Source organism: Castor canadensis, chromosome 7, assembly GCF_047511655.1.
Source record: "Castor canadensis chromosome 7, mCasCan1.hap1v2, whole genome shotgun sequence".
NCBI classification, from domain to species: Eukaryota; Metazoa; Chordata; class Mammalia; order Rodentia; family Castoridae; genus Castor; species Castor canadensis.
The window spans coordinates 142485378-142500429 of record NC_133392.1 but is presented as its reverse complement, the minus strand read 5'-3'; the positions used below and the strand labels follow the sequence as shown (position 1 = coordinate 142500429).

Sequence of the window (15052 nt, the reverse complement as noted above, 5' to 3'; positions counted from 1 at the left end):
GGTTCTAAACATCCTACCCTCCCCACACTCGTCTGATAGGTAGCAGTTAGACCTGAGCGACGGGGACATGCAAAGGGAACCTAAAATGGAGAACCCTGAGTTCAGTGCATACGTGCTGCAGGCCCCTGCTCTCTCTTCCTCCTGGCCTACTTGCTGGTCTGCCGCAAGGTGAACTTTTCTCCACCTAGGTGCATTCACGTCCTTGTAAACACCTGCAAAACATAAGCGACTCCGGTATGACCAATAGGGAGGAGGCCTGGTGCTGCCGGACTCTCCAAGATCCATCTTGCTTTGGAATGGATGTACATTATTATGTCTCCCCGGTTCCAAGTGAAAAACAAGTTCAGGTCTAAGCCTGTTAAGGTAGGCTCCTTTGACGGAGAGAGTTGCCTTTTGCTCATTACCATGTCATTATAATCTCATTGTACTTTAAAATGTTCTTTCCCCTCCCCCAAGTTTTTATGGGTAGGCATGGGTAATGGCATGCACAGAATAACTCTTGTGACATGTCAAGCACTCTCTGTGGACTGGTCCTGGGGAGAGACTTGAAGCTCCAAGCCCCCCAAACTTCGGTTGAAACCTGTGATGGGGTGCAGGTTGTCATTGTCTGGATCTCCCTTCTGAGACTATAATGTGTACTTAAACTGCTTTTGCTGAAAAGCACTGATTCTTTACTTGGGCCCACGAATTAACCAAAAACAGAAGCCAGGTGCTGGTGGCTCATGCCTGTAATCCTAGCTACTCAGGAGGCAGAGATCAGGAGGGTCGCAGTTCAAAGCCAGCCTGGGCAAATAGTTTATGAGACCCTATCTCGAAACTACCCATCACAAAAAAGGGCTGGTGGAATGGCTCAAGGTGTAGGCCCTGAGTTCAAACCCCAGTACTGCAATTAAAAAAAACAAAAAACCAGGAGAAAAGCTTGGCATATCTATTCTTTTTTTTTTTTTCTTTCAGTACTGGGGTTTGAATGTAGGGCCTCACACTTGGTAGGCAGGTGCTCTTACCGCTTGAGCCACTCCACCAGGCCTTTTTTTGTGTTGGGTATTCTCGAGATAGGGTCTTGTGAACTTTTTGTCCAGGTTGGCTTCGAACTTCGATCTTCCCCATCTCTGCCTCTTGAGTAGTCACTATTACAGTGCCTCCAGCACACAGTGGTTTGTCTCCATTTGTATCTGTCTTTGCTTTAAGCATTTTCTCTGTAGTCATTTTATAATTATTTTGGGTTCCAGGAAGGACAGATAGGTAACAGATAGTCCCTTTATGAGGGACTGCAACTACCCCCCAAGCAAGTGAGCCCTGCATGACAGACCTGGAAATGAGGGCAATCACCTGGAGCTGGAGTAATCACTTCGTGGAAACTAGATTGCTTCCTTCAAGTGATGACAGCAATAACTTCTGCTACTGTCTCTGACCACCAGAACACACCTGTGACTGGTGCTGTTTAACAATTATGCATATGTTTTTCTCCCTGCCTTATTTCTTCGTCTATACCTAAGGCTCATGACTGCACTCCAAAGATGGCTGAAGATGAACTGAAGTGCTATCTTCCCATGGCTGCCCGCACTATGTAATCTCTCTCTACCCTTCACTATTATTCTCTCTTTATTGGTAGTAAGGGTGAATGCCTGGGGCTGACACGTGGAATGCCAGGGGTTTGGGCTGGGGCCTAAACTTCTAGTTTCAAGACCACTTATGCTGGGTGCTGGTGGCTCACGCCTGCAATCCTAGATACTTGGGAGGCTGAGATGGGGAGAATCGAGGTTTGAGGCCAGCCAGGGCAAAGAGTTGGCAAGAGCCCCATCTCCAAAATAACCAGAGCAAAATAGGCTGGAGGTGTGGCTCAAGCGGTAGAACAGATGTTTTGCAAACGTGAAGCCCCGAGTTCAAACCCCAGTTCCATCAAAAAAAAAAAAAAAAAAGTAAAAAAGTGCCTTTCTATTCTAATAAACTTTACCATCACTTTCACTACGAACCTAGACAGCTGCGCTGACGTCGGGTAACACTGGGATCATGTAGATGCCTCCTTTTCCATCCCGTGCTCTTGGCGAACGCCCCACTCGGGGCCTGAGCTGCGATCACACGTGGCTTGCTAATCCCGCCGTAGGGATCAGAAGGAGCCTTTACGTTTCCTTCTTTGATTTTGCAACAATTCAGCTTGAAGAGGATCGCAGCTGTGGCGGGCTTCTAGTCTTCGTGTCATTCCCGCCTTGGGCCTCCAGGCGCCTCAAAGTAAAACTCTAGGCCACTAGAAATCTGCTAGGCGGAGGGCGAGGGTCTTGCGGGACGTCGCGGTCGGCGGGGTTGGGTCGGGGGATCCCAAAGGCAGGTGGCAGGGCCGGATCTGGGGGACCGGCTACCGGCTGGGGTTGGGGGCCTGGGGTGCGCGCGCCTCGCTCCTCCCGGGACCCGGAGCGAACGGGGAAGTCCCGCCCCCTGGGCCCCGCCCCTCGGGCCCCGCCCCCTTCCTGCCCCGGCGACCCCTGGCCGAGGGCGGGGCCGAGGCGCAGAGGGGAAGGCGGGGGCCGAGGCGGACGGGCCATGCCCTTGTCGCCCCGAGCCGCTCTCCTTCGGGACCTGGTCTTGGGCGTGTTGGGCACCGCCGCCTTCCTGCTGGACCTGGGCGCCGACCTGTGGGCCGCCGGCCAGTACGTGCTCGGTGGGCGCTACCTGTGGGCCGCACTGGTGCTGGCGCTGCTGGGCCTCTCCTCGGTGGCTCTGCAGTTCTTCAGCTGGGTCTGGCTGCGCGCCGACCCCGCCGGCCTGCACGGGCCGCAGCCCCCGGGCCGCTGCCTGGCGCTGCTGCACCTCCTCCAGCTCGGCTACCTGTACAGGTGAGCACCCCGCCCTCGGGAAGGGGAGGGGGCGGCACCTCCTGCCGCTGGCTGCTGGGGACAGGGGAGGCACCTGCCACCCGGAAGCGGGTGGGTAGGGAGGACCGGCTCCGGGAGGAGAGGACCGGCTCCGGGAGAGCTCTACCCTTGGGGACAGGTGAAGAAACAGGCTCACAGAAGACAGGGGGCTTTGGAGTCAGACTTCTCTGACATCCAAGGCTGGCTGCGACCTCCTTTCCGAGTTTGTTTGAGCCTCGGTTTCCTCCTGTATCAAAGTCATGTAGAGAGGAGTGGGAACAGAGTGAGGATATGCCCGCATGGTGCTGGCCCGAGTTCTGTTCTTTTACTCATGGATAGGGCCTTGGGGCAAACCACGGACCTCTCTAAATCTCAGTTTACTCATATTTCCAGTGGGGATGGTGAGAGTGCCTACTTCTGTTTTGTGAGGTTAAAGAAAATGTTTGTAAACTGCCACTGCACAGAGAAATCATTCAACAAATGCCAGTGAGCTTCCTTGTCACCTGAACCATCCTGCAGTTTCAGCAGCCCCCACTCCAGGACCGTGCTTGGTCCCACTCGCCCCTTCTTTCCCAGTTGTATTTTTCTCCCCACACATATGCTTCCCAGCCCCAGAGCAGGCAAGAGGGCAGAGGGAGATGGGGTCTGACTCACCCATGCCCCTGGAGTCAGCCATGGCTGGGCACAGGCTGGGACTTGGAAAATGTGTGTACAGTGTTTCTTTTCACAACTGGCAGGGTCCTGAAGAGAGGGAGAAACTGAAAGCCAGGGTTCAGGGTCATGGGATGAAGTGAGGCTGTCTTTGTTCTGGATTGGGACAAGTGGCTGGAGCCAGAACCAGCTCTGAAACTCATTTTTATAAACTCCAGATCTGGCCTTGACAAAGCTGCATCGTCTCCAGCAGTAGAGAGAAGCTTCGAATGTTGCTCTTTTGCCCGAGAAACTGACTGTACAGCCTCACTCCCACGGGTGTGAAGGGCACAGTTGTCCCAGTCCTGGGCAGCCCTGCATGGGCCCTGCATTTGTGCCTACCTCATACATTCTCCGTTCTGCTTCTGCTGAGCTTTGGGTTTGAAAACAGGGTCTCTATTCCTGCCTGTGACAAGGCTGAGATGGAGTCCCCTTTTGGGACATTGAGGGACCAAAGGCAGACATTCCTGCAACAGAGAACCCCAGCAGGGCCTGTTCTTAGTGTGTTATCAGGGCCGTTCAGGGAAGTGACAGTCCACTTCTGATGAATGAGTTTGCAGTGAGTGAATGGGCTCTCCTCCCTAGAGCCAAATGAGCTCAGCTCTGGAGTGGGATGGTTATATCGTGCCTCCTCCACTCCCCCACTCATGCCAGTGCCTCTCCCAAGCCTGTCTGCCCTACCTCTGGGCTCCCCCGACTTCGCCCCCACCTCTCTGGGCCACACTCATGTCCCTTCTCCCTGGACTGTTCCAGCCACTTCTTAAATAGCATCCCTGCTTCTGCTCTAACCCCTCAAACCTGTCCTCCTGCCCATGGCTGGCACACTCTTCCCAGAGAACAAGTGACTCCGACTTGCCTGAGCTTAGAAACTCTGATGCTCCCTCTGCCCACAGAAGATTCCCAGGCATACTAATATTGAGAGCTATTGCCTTGGACAACTTTTTAGCACGCCTTTCCAAATCAAACAGTTTGGGGGCCCAATCCTGATTCCCCCACTGTTAGCTTCCTAGTGCCATCCCCCATCTGTAAAGTGGGGCTCTTGTGAGAAGTGGACAGGACAAGGGTGGTGATGTGCTTGGGACAGTGCCTGAGCGACAGGAGTAGAAGCTGTATTTAACCCCACTTTAGTGACGAGGAAACAGGGTCAGTGAGGTTAGGTGGCTTGCCCAGGGCCCCATAGCATGTAAGTGACAAGCTGGGACTGAAGCCTGTCTGCCTCCATCGGTGGGTAGGAGAGCCAGGAACTCACAGGACACTGACCTGGCCCTGTGGGCATTGTGTGTGCTGCCTAGGTGCCTGCAGGGGATGTGGCAGGGGCTGTTGGTGTGGCAGCAGGAGGCGCCCTCTGCGTTTGACTTGGCCTACGCCGACTTCCTCTCCCTGGACATCAGTATGCTGCGGCTCTTTGAGACCTTCTTGGAGACGACGCCGCAGCTCACGCTGGTGCTGGCCATCGTGCTGCAGAGTGGCCGGGCCGAATACTTCCAGTGTGAGTGCTGAGTCAGCGGCCACCCTCCTGTAAGGCGTGGAAAAGTTTTCCTCCGGTGTCAGCAAGGTTTTCACTCTTCTAAAGGCTGCTGAGAAATGGGAGATCAACCTTTAGGCAATAGATCTGGGTTCAAATCCATAGTCATTCTCTGAGTATCAGTTTGTTCTCATCTGAAAAATGAACATTGCAAGCGTTCCCACCTCACAGGGTGACAAAGTATTAAACGAGGCCATGCACATGCAGCCCAGCACCTGGCAGTTGTACTGTTATGGTGGTCAAGCATCACTGGCCACACTCAAGTTTTTAATTGAGCATTTTCTTCTTTGCCTGTCACTGCTGGGGACACAGCAGTGAATAAGATGCACAGAGCCTCCGCCCTGCCAGGATGACAAACTGTAAAACAGGTCGTTACAGTAAGTGTGCTGAGTGACCAGAAAAGGGAGAGGCAGGTGGCAGAGGCTGGCAGGGCCTAATAAACCATGGGAGAAGTTTGTACAATGAATACGCTCAGGAAGAGTTTCCCAGAAAAGAGAAGTGACTTGTCCATGGCTTAAGGACCCAGCCAGGGGCCACGCTAGTCTTTACCTTACATCTGATTTAGGGCCTGGGGTTCCCCTTGGCATTACCAGTGTGGCACACTTTAAGGCCCCTTTCTATAAATGACACAGCCTCCAAAGGAACCTGGTCCCTGCCAACACCCACAATGTCCACCACCTCCTTACATGGGGAAAGAGGTCAGGATGGTGAAGTGGCTTGCCCTGGCTCACTCGGTACTCACAGGACAGATGTTTTTGTGTGTCTGTTTGAGGGTGGTTAGTGTCTAGGGGCAGGGCCAAGTGCATGCTGGATATTGGACTGGGGGAGACAGATTTCTTCAACTTTTTATTTAGCAGACGTGTGTTATGTGCCAGGTACTGGGCTGTCTGGGGATTCCAGGTGAGCAGAATCTTTTTATTCTCGGGGAGCTCAGAGAAGCACTGTGTGATAAGACTCCAGGCTGATGTGAATGAGGTGTTACAGGGAGACCTGACACAGTGGAGAGGGTGGGGTAGGGTCAGGATGGGTGACCCTAGGGGACATTCAATCAGGGGTTGGTAGGGTGAGGATGGGTAGGCCCAGGGAAGTGGGTCATGTGCTCCAGCTGACCTAACAGCCTGACAAAGTTTGCCAAGGTCAGAGAATGCAGCATGCTGGGCTAACAGGGAAACACCAGGCCTGCTGAGATGGACGGGTTGGTAGTTAGAGAGGTGATGGCCATAGATGTGACACCAGGCTGGGGATGGTTCTGGGCGCACAACAGGTTCCCAGGAAAGTTCTGTCGAATGGATGAGGAAGGGAGCAGGGTAAGACACATTTTAGAGTTCCACCTTCCTCTTTCCCTGGAGAGCCTGGTGCTTCCAGTCCAGGGGGACAACCAGGAGGTTGGTAAGAACCCTAGCACAGACTTCTGGGTCTTAGAAAATTGGGACCATGGACCAGGCTGCACATGGATGGGAGTGAGGAGAGACCTTTGCCACACAGCAGGACATCCCTGTAGTCCTGAGGACAGCTGCAGCTGGAGGCTTGTTGCCACCTGTGGGATCTCCTGCCTCTTTTCTGACTTGAATGAAGAAGGCCTATTGATTTTCAGACCCAAGAAAGCTTGGGCTCTCCTGGGAAAGGAATGGTTATAGGGTGGGGCCCTAGAAGATGCTTCGGGTACAGACAAGGCCCAGAGGTGCCAAATGCTAGGCGACTCTAAAAATCACACACATACCCTCTCATCCTTGAAAAATGTCACCATGATGGCATCTGAACGGAAAGCATTGTAATGAAGGGTGGACTCTGTGTTTGAATCCCTGCCCTCTGTGAACTCACTGAGTGTTTTCCCTGGTAGTTTTCAACTTGAGCTGATGGGGAGTCCTAAGATCTACCTCAAGGCTGCTCGGAGGGCTCCCAGGGTACCTGTGAGTATGCCATGCAGGCTGCCAACAGGGTTCACCTGATTCCGCTTCTTCTTTATAGGTGTTGGGATCTGCACATCCTTCCTGGGCATCTCATGGGCACTGCTGGACTACCACCAGGCCCTGCGCACCTGCCTTCCCTCCAAGCCCCCCCTCGGCCTGGGTTCCTCCGCCATCTACTTCCTGTGGAACCTGCTGCTGCTGTGGCCCCGAGTCCTGGCTGTGGCCCTGTTCTCAGCCCTCCTCCCCCGCTATGTGGCACTGCACTTCCTGAGTGTGTGGCTGGTGCTGCTTCTTTGGGTCTGGCTTCAGGGCACAGACTTTATGCCAGACCCTGGCTCTGAATGGCTGTACAGGGCAACAGTAGCCATCATCCTGTATTTCTCCTGGTTCAACGTGTCTGAAGGCCATACCCGAGGCCGGGCCACCATCCACTTAGTGTTCCTCCTGAGTGACAGTGTTCTGCTGGTGACCACCTGGGTGACTCATAACACCTGGCTGCCCAGCGGGATCCCATTGCAGATCTGGCTGCCCGTGGGAGGTACCTGCTTCCTCCTGGGTCTGGCTTTGCGCCTCATCTACTACCGCTGGCTGCACCCTCGCTGCCGCTGGGAGCCTGACCAGGTGGATGGGGCCCGGAGTCTCCTTCCCCCGGAACGTGGTCAGTTGCCTCAGAACAGGCGTGTGACTCAGTTGGCACGGAACTTTTTCCCCAAGGCTACGGATGAGGCTGCTTTGCCAGGGAAGGAGGAGGTGAATGGGGGCCTTTGAGGCTGGGTAAGATCCAGTCACAAGGCACTCACGGTGAACAAGAGGGGAAGAGCTGGGCCAGAGGGCCAGTGGTGCCAACTGTGGACAATTCACATTGGGAGGGAAGATGAGAATGCCTTTTCTTTTTCTCCCCAGCCACTCTCACTTCTCTGGCCACCTCTAAAGTAATTGGTGGTGGTGGTGGTGGTGTTCCACCCCCTTGGTTCCCTATCCCAGGCTCGAAAGCCCGGGGCCTCTGGGGGGCGCTCTCTAGGACTCTTCCTGCCATGCGCCATTTGTTCACTTTATTCAGCAAATATTTACTGACAGCACTTTATGTGCTAGGAGCATCATTCTACCTTTGGAACCAGCTGCCACCCTAGCTTCATCCCCTACCCACTCCTGGGTAGGTTCTCGAAGGCTGGAGGCCAGGGTGCCCAGCTCTGTGTGGCTCCTGCCAGCCCCGCCAAGGTCTTGATGCAGCTGGCCCAGTGCCTATGGACCTGTCGTGGTCCCAGCCATGCACAGCCAGTGGAGTCTTTTGCATGCTAGCTACTGTATCTCCTACCTCAGTCTGTGTGAGATGAAGAGAATGTGTGTGGACATGTCACTAAGTGGGGACGTGGTATTTTGTTTAACAGTATTATTAGGTTATTAAAACTTGTGACTAAAACTAGACTGTGTCATTAAATATTTGCTACCTCCTCCTGGAAAGAAGGGGCAGGGATATGAAGCCTCTTGAAGTTGGTAAAGGCCCCTGGAACAGAGGAGGGCAGGTGGGCGGGTGGGCTGGCTTAGGTGTGACTTCACCTTGCTCTCCAAGTTTCAGGAGCTGGCGAGCCAGTGTGGGGGTTGCTCATTGAGCTGGGCACTGGACCCCAGGTCTGGGCAGACTCTAGTGCATTCCTTTACCACCAGCTCTGATGCTGGGCCTGATGGGAGTAGCCATAAGCATTGTCAGGGAATGCAATGGCCAGGTGGAGAAGGGGCTCTGCTGGGAGCTCTTGGAGGTTAGGTGATAAGGGGGCTTATGGGTAAGTGGGAGGGATGGTTCTGGGGAGGTGGAGCCTTTTGCTGCTCTGAGAGGTCTATGGTTTAGAGAAACAGGACAGAAAAAGGGTGCTGGAGACAAGAAAAGGTTCCAGTCACCAGTGATGGGATCCAGGATAGTCATTTCTGTTAGTTCTTCATTTATTTAGTGGAGACACAATAAACAGGTTAAGTAAGACAGTTTATCAGTGTTAAGTGCTAAAAGAAAAATAAAGGAGATAGAGAGAGAGAGAGAGAGAGAGAGAGTGTGTGTGTGTGTGTGTGTGTGTGTGTGGTGTATCTGTTGGAGGCTGGAGTTACAACTTCATATGGAATGGTCAGGGAGACCTCCCTTAGAAACTGAAGCTCTAAAGAAGGCAAAGGAAGCCCGGCACCAGTAGCTCATGTCTGTAATCCTAGCTACTTGGGAGGCTGAGATCGGGTGGATTGAGGTCTGGGCAAATAGTTCTTGAGACCCCCATCTGCAGTATAACCAGAGCAAAATGACTGGAGATGTGGCTCAAGCAGTAGAGTGCCTACTTTGAAGTGTGAAGCCCTGAGTTCAAACTCTAGTCCCACCAAAAAAGAAGGCAAGGGAGAGTATGTTAGCAGAGACAGTGACAGTAGCCTGTGGCCTGTGATGAGATAAGAAGGAATAAAGCCTGGAGAGTCTTGAACTACTGAGGAAGCAATGTTGCAAACACCACTCCTCACTGAGGGCGGCCATTCCACTGGGTGAGGAGGGCTTGTAGCAGTGCTGTTGGCCTGGAGCTAAGGAGATACTGAGATGCAGGCTGGGGCCACAGAGGCATTGGTCACTTTCACATTCTAGTGATTTCCTGACTTTTTTTTGGTGGCACTGGGGGTTGAACTCAGGGCCTTGGACTTGCTAGACGTGTGCTCTAGCACTTGAGGATTTCCAGACTTGAATTCCATGATCAGTAAAAGGGTCAACGTGGTTGCCACCTTAACGTTAACAAAAAAGGACATTAAAAACAATCACTATCTTGGCCAAGCATGGTGGCTCACTTCTGTAATCTCAGCTACTCAGGAGAGGGAGGATGGAGGTTCAAAGCCAACCTGGGCAAAAAAGTTAGTAAGATCCCATTTCAACAAACAAGTGTGTTGGTACGTGGCTGTAATCCCTTTAGGCAGGTGGTGTAGGTACAGGGATCATGGTATGAGGCTGGCCCTAGGCAAAAGTGAGACCCTACTTGGACAAAAAAAAAAGGTTGGAGATGTGACTCAAGTGGTAGAGCACCTGCCTAGCAAGCACAAGGCCCTGAGTTCAAACTCCAGTACTGCCAAAACAAACAAAAGCTTTTATCTTCATTGTCTCATAAAACAAATTAATTACCTTAGAATAAAGGGTCCATTCTTTTACCTGAATACATGTGAAACATTCACGCACACACTCACACACCTAAGGTCGTTGTCATTTTCTTCCATGGTCAAGACTTACAGTGGGCAGGCTTGGCTTGGACTTAGTGCTCAACCTAGCCTTAGGTGTTTCACCACAGTAGGTCAAACATTTACTAATGTCCTTTTCTCCCAAACTTCTTGTCATGTGCAATATGGCTCAGGAGAAGCCATATTTGCCCCAGTAGAAGACCCAGTGTTTGAGGCAATGCAATTCCCCACTTCCTACCAGAGGAAGTCCAAAAAGATGTTTCTTGTTTCTAACTTGATTTTTGCTAAGCTTCCATCTCCACTCTACATGAGATTATCAAATGATGGTAGTATGTATGCAACTAAAGCCAAATAATGTATCACATTGTGCTACCTAAAAAGCTATAGAACTGACCAATTCATTTGTATTTTTAAAGTTTACAGAATCAAGAATTAAAAAAAATATTACTTGTAACTAGAATTTTAAGACTCCCATTAACAATTTTTTTGAAACCAAGCATAAATTCATTACATTTTAAAGATGTGAACAGGAAAGTGTGTACTTTGTGGCATAAGGTCTCCTTCAGAGGGGCTGAGGTTAGGGGACAGAGGGCTGCGCCTTGGATGAATGTCAGATGCCCTGGGGAAGCATATTTACTTCCTTCCCTTTCCCCCTCACCTTTGCTGGGGAGCCCTGACCACCCCTCCACTTACTTGCACAGACGTGATCATCCAAGGGCACCTACTGTTAAGAATCTTTTAAACATGAACCTTGTTTTTGAAGAAAAAAAAAAAACCCTCGTGATTGCAACTACTTATTTTCTGGGGGAAAATACCTCATAGTTGGACATGTACAGTACTTGGAAGCTAGACCCTAATTCTAATTTCCTTCACTGGGATAAAAGGCAAAAAGGTTTCCTGAGTGTTTTCCAGACCAGTGGGGGACAGTCAGACCCACATCTGGAGAAATAAAATGAGAGAAAATAGTTTATGTGACATGAAATCAGGCCAAAGCAGGTTTGGTATTAGTTTGTCAGTTTCTCTTTTGTTTGTAAATTTTGTTTTTGTGGCTTAAAGCTCAGCACAGCAACAACTGGTTTTTCTTTAACAATTAAAATTCGGCACACTTGACAAAAAGGAAATCTCATTCTGTTCTAAACCTAAAAACAATGTTAGAAACAGTTCAGAAATAAATGTTCCATTGCAAGTTACTTAAACTGTTCTTTTTACTTTTCCATGTATACTTAAATCGTATCAAATGGTTAGGCTTTTTGATAAAATAAATGAACTAGTTATGGAAAGGGTGACATCCTTCTATTGAGCGCTTCAGAATCTTTATGAAGTTTACATTAGGACCCTACATGGCGGGGCAATGGAGCTACTCCTATTTAGAAATGACCCGAGAGAAAACTGTATAGAAAATAAAAACTTTATTTTTTCAAGTTTATAAGATAGTTCCCATTACATAGATCATTATGGTCAAGGATTCTACAGCCATGAATGCCCGCAGTCACATAAATACATCCGATTCAGTCAATGCCTTTTCCTGCTACAAGAGGCATCTGAAGTCCAGAGGGGGAGAGTCATGTTTGGAGCAGAAGTCGTCCTTAATGGGATGGCTCCTGTCAGTGCATTAGGAGCTAACCAAGGAGCCTTGTTTGCTAGAGCTGACTCAGCAGAGGAAGGACAGGTGGCCTGCTGATGGGGCTGGACACAACTAGATTTTTCTTCCCGTGGTTAAGATATTTGAGAATCTTGGAATTCTGATTTGGTGTGTATGTGGGGAGTTCTGAGTGAAAAAGAAACCAATTTAGTAGAAAAAACAGAAGGCTGCTCAAGAGGGGCCCTAAATGCACCCCCTGGGGAGGAGAGGAAGGCCAAGAGGACAGAGCCAAGCACTGCCACAGGCAGTTTTGTGATACTGACACCCATTCAAGGTAGTGAGCATCTGGGAGCTCCAAGCGCTGTGCTGGAGTTTGTCAAGTGTGCCAATTGGATTCTACCTGGAGCTGTGAGGCTGAGTTTGTGTAAACTGTAAACAAGCCATGGTAGGAGTCTCTTGGGACACTAGCTTTACCCCCTAACTTGCAGAGAAGACAGGAACACCCCCAAATCCAACAACAGCCGGAAGAGGCATCTAAATCTGGAGCAGGCACCCACACTCCTGGACACCACCAGCTGCCCCGGGGCACTAGACAGGGTGATGCTAAGGCACGATCAGTTTTACATTCCAAAGTCCAGTCACCCCTAGAAACAGACATCACCATGAGATGCCCAGATCACAGTACCCAGTGGGGGTAGGACTCATCTGGCTAATTTCATGGGCACTCTTTCCAGTAAGGGGGTCCTCCTCAATGAAAGGATAAACAGTTATCATTTGGCCCCAGCTTCCAACAGCTCTTGATGCTTTCCAGGTCTTTGTACAGGGAATATAAGAGGGTAAGAAGGGCAGAGTTCCCTGGAAAATTTTTGTTAGCAGAGATGATCCAGAAGCTCCTTTTTTCAGTCTATCCTCTGAATGAGGGTGGCAACCACTAGAAAGGAGAAGCTCCTCTGCTCAGACCTCCTCCTTGCCTTTCTTGGCCAAGTCCAAGTTCTTGTAAAGAGCTAAACTGGGCAGTCGAGATAAGAGGGAAAAGGCCATTGGAAAAGGAGTCCAAGTCATACTCTTAAGAGCCTCCAAGCAGTGTGTATATCTGTGAGTGTATGGGTACCATGCTACGCCTCACAAGCCTGAAGCCCAGGGCAAGAAACATAAACAGCTGTAATGGCAATGGGGTCAGGGGAGTGGGGGGAAGGGGGTGTTGAGGCACGAACGCAAAATCCATCCCAGAGCTTTCCGAGGGGGACCAAGCATGGTGGGCAGCACCTGGCAGCTGTGCTGAATACAGACCAGGAAGGCTGGCCTCAGACTCTACCTCCCTCTTCCCACCTCTGCCTGAGAACAAGGCCAAAGAGGTGGCCTAGTGATGGAGCACAAATTTCAGCTCCACTCCCAACCCTTCCTAACTGTAGGTTGCAAAGTATTTCCCATCAGTTCTGAAGGACTGCACGTGCCAGCCCTTCTCCATGGCTATGTGGATGACCCGGCATTGGAAGGAACCTTGTCTCTTTGTGCCACATCTCTGGAGATGGGTATGCAGTATCTCTGGGGACAAGTGATTACAGCTGAGGTTGGTCAAGGACTCCTGCTACTGAGGACCAAGGATGCATCTTCCCCAATTCTGGGGAAATTTGACTGTTGAGCAGGTACCCAGGTTAGTCCTGGAGGATGGGGCATGCAACAAACACAACTTGGCTAGAAGGCTGGGACTAGCGCCTAGGTCCCCACCAAACTTCCCAGGGGCCAGGCTAAGAGACACTCCTACATTTGGCCCAGAGTTAACTTTGCAGGCATGAAGTAGGGGAGCCAGCACCTTCATTTAAATCAGGAAAAGTCTTTCTGACCTTCTGGTTTCCCATTTCAGAATGGGATATGAGAAGGGGAGTGTTCCAGGTAAAACTCTGGGTTTTGACTATAGCTATCTGCTGTCCAGTTCCAGGCAGACTGATGGATAAATACTGCCTGGGATACCCTGCATGTGGCTGAAAGGCTTCCTCCAAGGAAGTAGTTCTAAGCCTATTCTTAGACTTTGACTTCTTGAGTACCATGGGCAGGGACTGGGCAGCTGCATGGAGGTGGATGAGAGGTACCAAGGGCATCTGATGAAAAGGGAAGAAAAGGGGGCTTCTCTGCAGGAGGAGTTAAGTGGAATCTTCTTGTTTCAAGAGCCAAGGAAGTTGAAATTCCCAAGAAGCCTGTGTCTCTCCTTTCCAGATTGGAGGCTGAGTCACATGGAATGTAGCCACTGAATTAGTTAGAAGAAGGCTTAGAATTTACTGCTGAAGGGAAGGGGTTTCCAGGGTTGTGCTACTTGGTTAGAGGGGAAGAACGACTGGCCAGGACACTGAAGCTTCTAGGATGGGAGATACCAGTTGGTGTCCAGTGCCTCACAGATGGAAAGGAATCACTCTTCAGGGGAGCACTGAGCAGCTGAGGGGGATGCTACTGCCAGAGAGGTATTTTAGATATTTCAATCATGACTTCCATGGAAACCTTACATGCCCCTTTCTTGATAGGAAAAAAAGTGTGTATATGTGTGTGTGGGATGGCGCCTGCTTCAGAGACCAGGCCCTTACCTATAAAAATAACATACCCACTCAATGGAAAGAAGCTCTACAGCTAAGAGAGGTTCTTATAAATCTGCTGCATTTACCCATCCACCACACAACTGGGCCCCAAGAATTCCCTTCTTTTTCTTCATTTTTTGAAACAAAACCCAGAAGAATTAAAAGCACTGTAGCTGCAGTAAATCTGTTCTCGCTATCCAACTGTCTCTTGTGCCTTTACAAGCATGGACATGGGGCTGTGGCTCACTCATAGCAAAAATTGCAGTTGTTGGTTCTGATTGTGTTCTCGCCAGCATTCCATGGGGGAGGAGAAAGGGGAGAGACAGAGACAAAGAGACAGAGAGAAGAGACATCGAGGAAGTTCCCAGTTGTTTCTGGCCTCTGGCTCCCTTCAGGAGTGAAAAAGAGCTCATGAGGAAGGTTCTACATTCCAGTTCTTAGAGAAAGTCAAGCTCCAAAGCCTGGTGAAGGGACACTAGGTCTCCATGGTTTGTAATCCTCCAGAAGGGCATGTTGTGCTGGAAGAAAAGGACGACAGCTGGTTAGACCAATTTCTTTGGGGAACATATATATATTTACCCAGTACCCTTTCTTCTATAACCTCTCCCCAAGGGAGGTAGTAATTCCATCTACCCCTGCCCAACTCACAAGGCTTATCATAAGGATGAAATATATTGTATCTACAAGGACTTTGTACATTATAAGACATTTTAACAAAGTGAGAAATTATTAGGTTTTAGTGG

At 50.4% G+C, this 15052-nt stretch overlaps 3 protein-coding genes across 15 annotated transcripts in view; 2 read left to right on the top strand and 1 right to left on the bottom strand.

The window, feature by feature from the left end:
* Positions 1 to 1630, top strand: part of Smpdl3b (sphingomyelin phosphodiesterase acid like 3B) — a 33720-nt gene extending 32090 nt beyond the window's left edge. For 3 of the 7 annotated variants that reach the window (XM_074080856.1, XM_020178741.2, XM_020178770.2), the window contains one exon: positions 189 to 1464. In XM_074080856.1, coding sequence (XP_073936957.1) covers positions 189 to 353 — 165 coding nt within the window. In that variant the 3' untranslated portion in view covers positions 354 to 1464. Of the gene's footprint in view, positions 1 to 39; positions 57 to 188; positions 1465 to 1496 lie in introns of those variants that run through there. The other 4 variants (XM_074080858.1, XM_074080857.1, XR_002213267.2 and 1 more) reach the window with 4 other exon arrangements.
* Positions 1631 to 2393: 763 nt separating this feature from the next.
* Xkr8 (XK related 8) lies at positions 2394 to 11264 on the top strand. The gene is made up of 3 exons (XM_020178727.2): positions 2394 to 2831; positions 4832 to 5028; positions 7033 to 11264. The coding sequence occupies exons 1-3, from the start codon at positions 2539 to 2541 to the stop codon at positions 7740 to 7742; spliced, it is 1200 nt and encodes a 399-aa protein (XP_020034316.1). The 5' UTR covers positions 2394 to 2538; the 3' UTR covers positions 7743 to 11264.
* Positions 11265 to 11550: 286 nt separating this feature from the next.
* Positions 11551 to 15052, bottom strand: part of Eya3 (EYA transcriptional coactivator and phosphatase 3) — a 104278-nt gene continuing 100776 nt past the window's right edge. For all 7 annotated transcript variants that reach the window (XM_074080852.1, XM_074080851.1, XM_074080854.1 and 4 more), the window contains one exon: positions 11551 to 14827. In XM_074080852.1, coding sequence (XP_073936953.1) covers positions 14747 to 14827 — 81 coding nt within the window. In that variant the 3' untranslated portion in view covers positions 11551 to 14746. The remainder of the gene's footprint in view (positions 14828 to 15052) is intronic.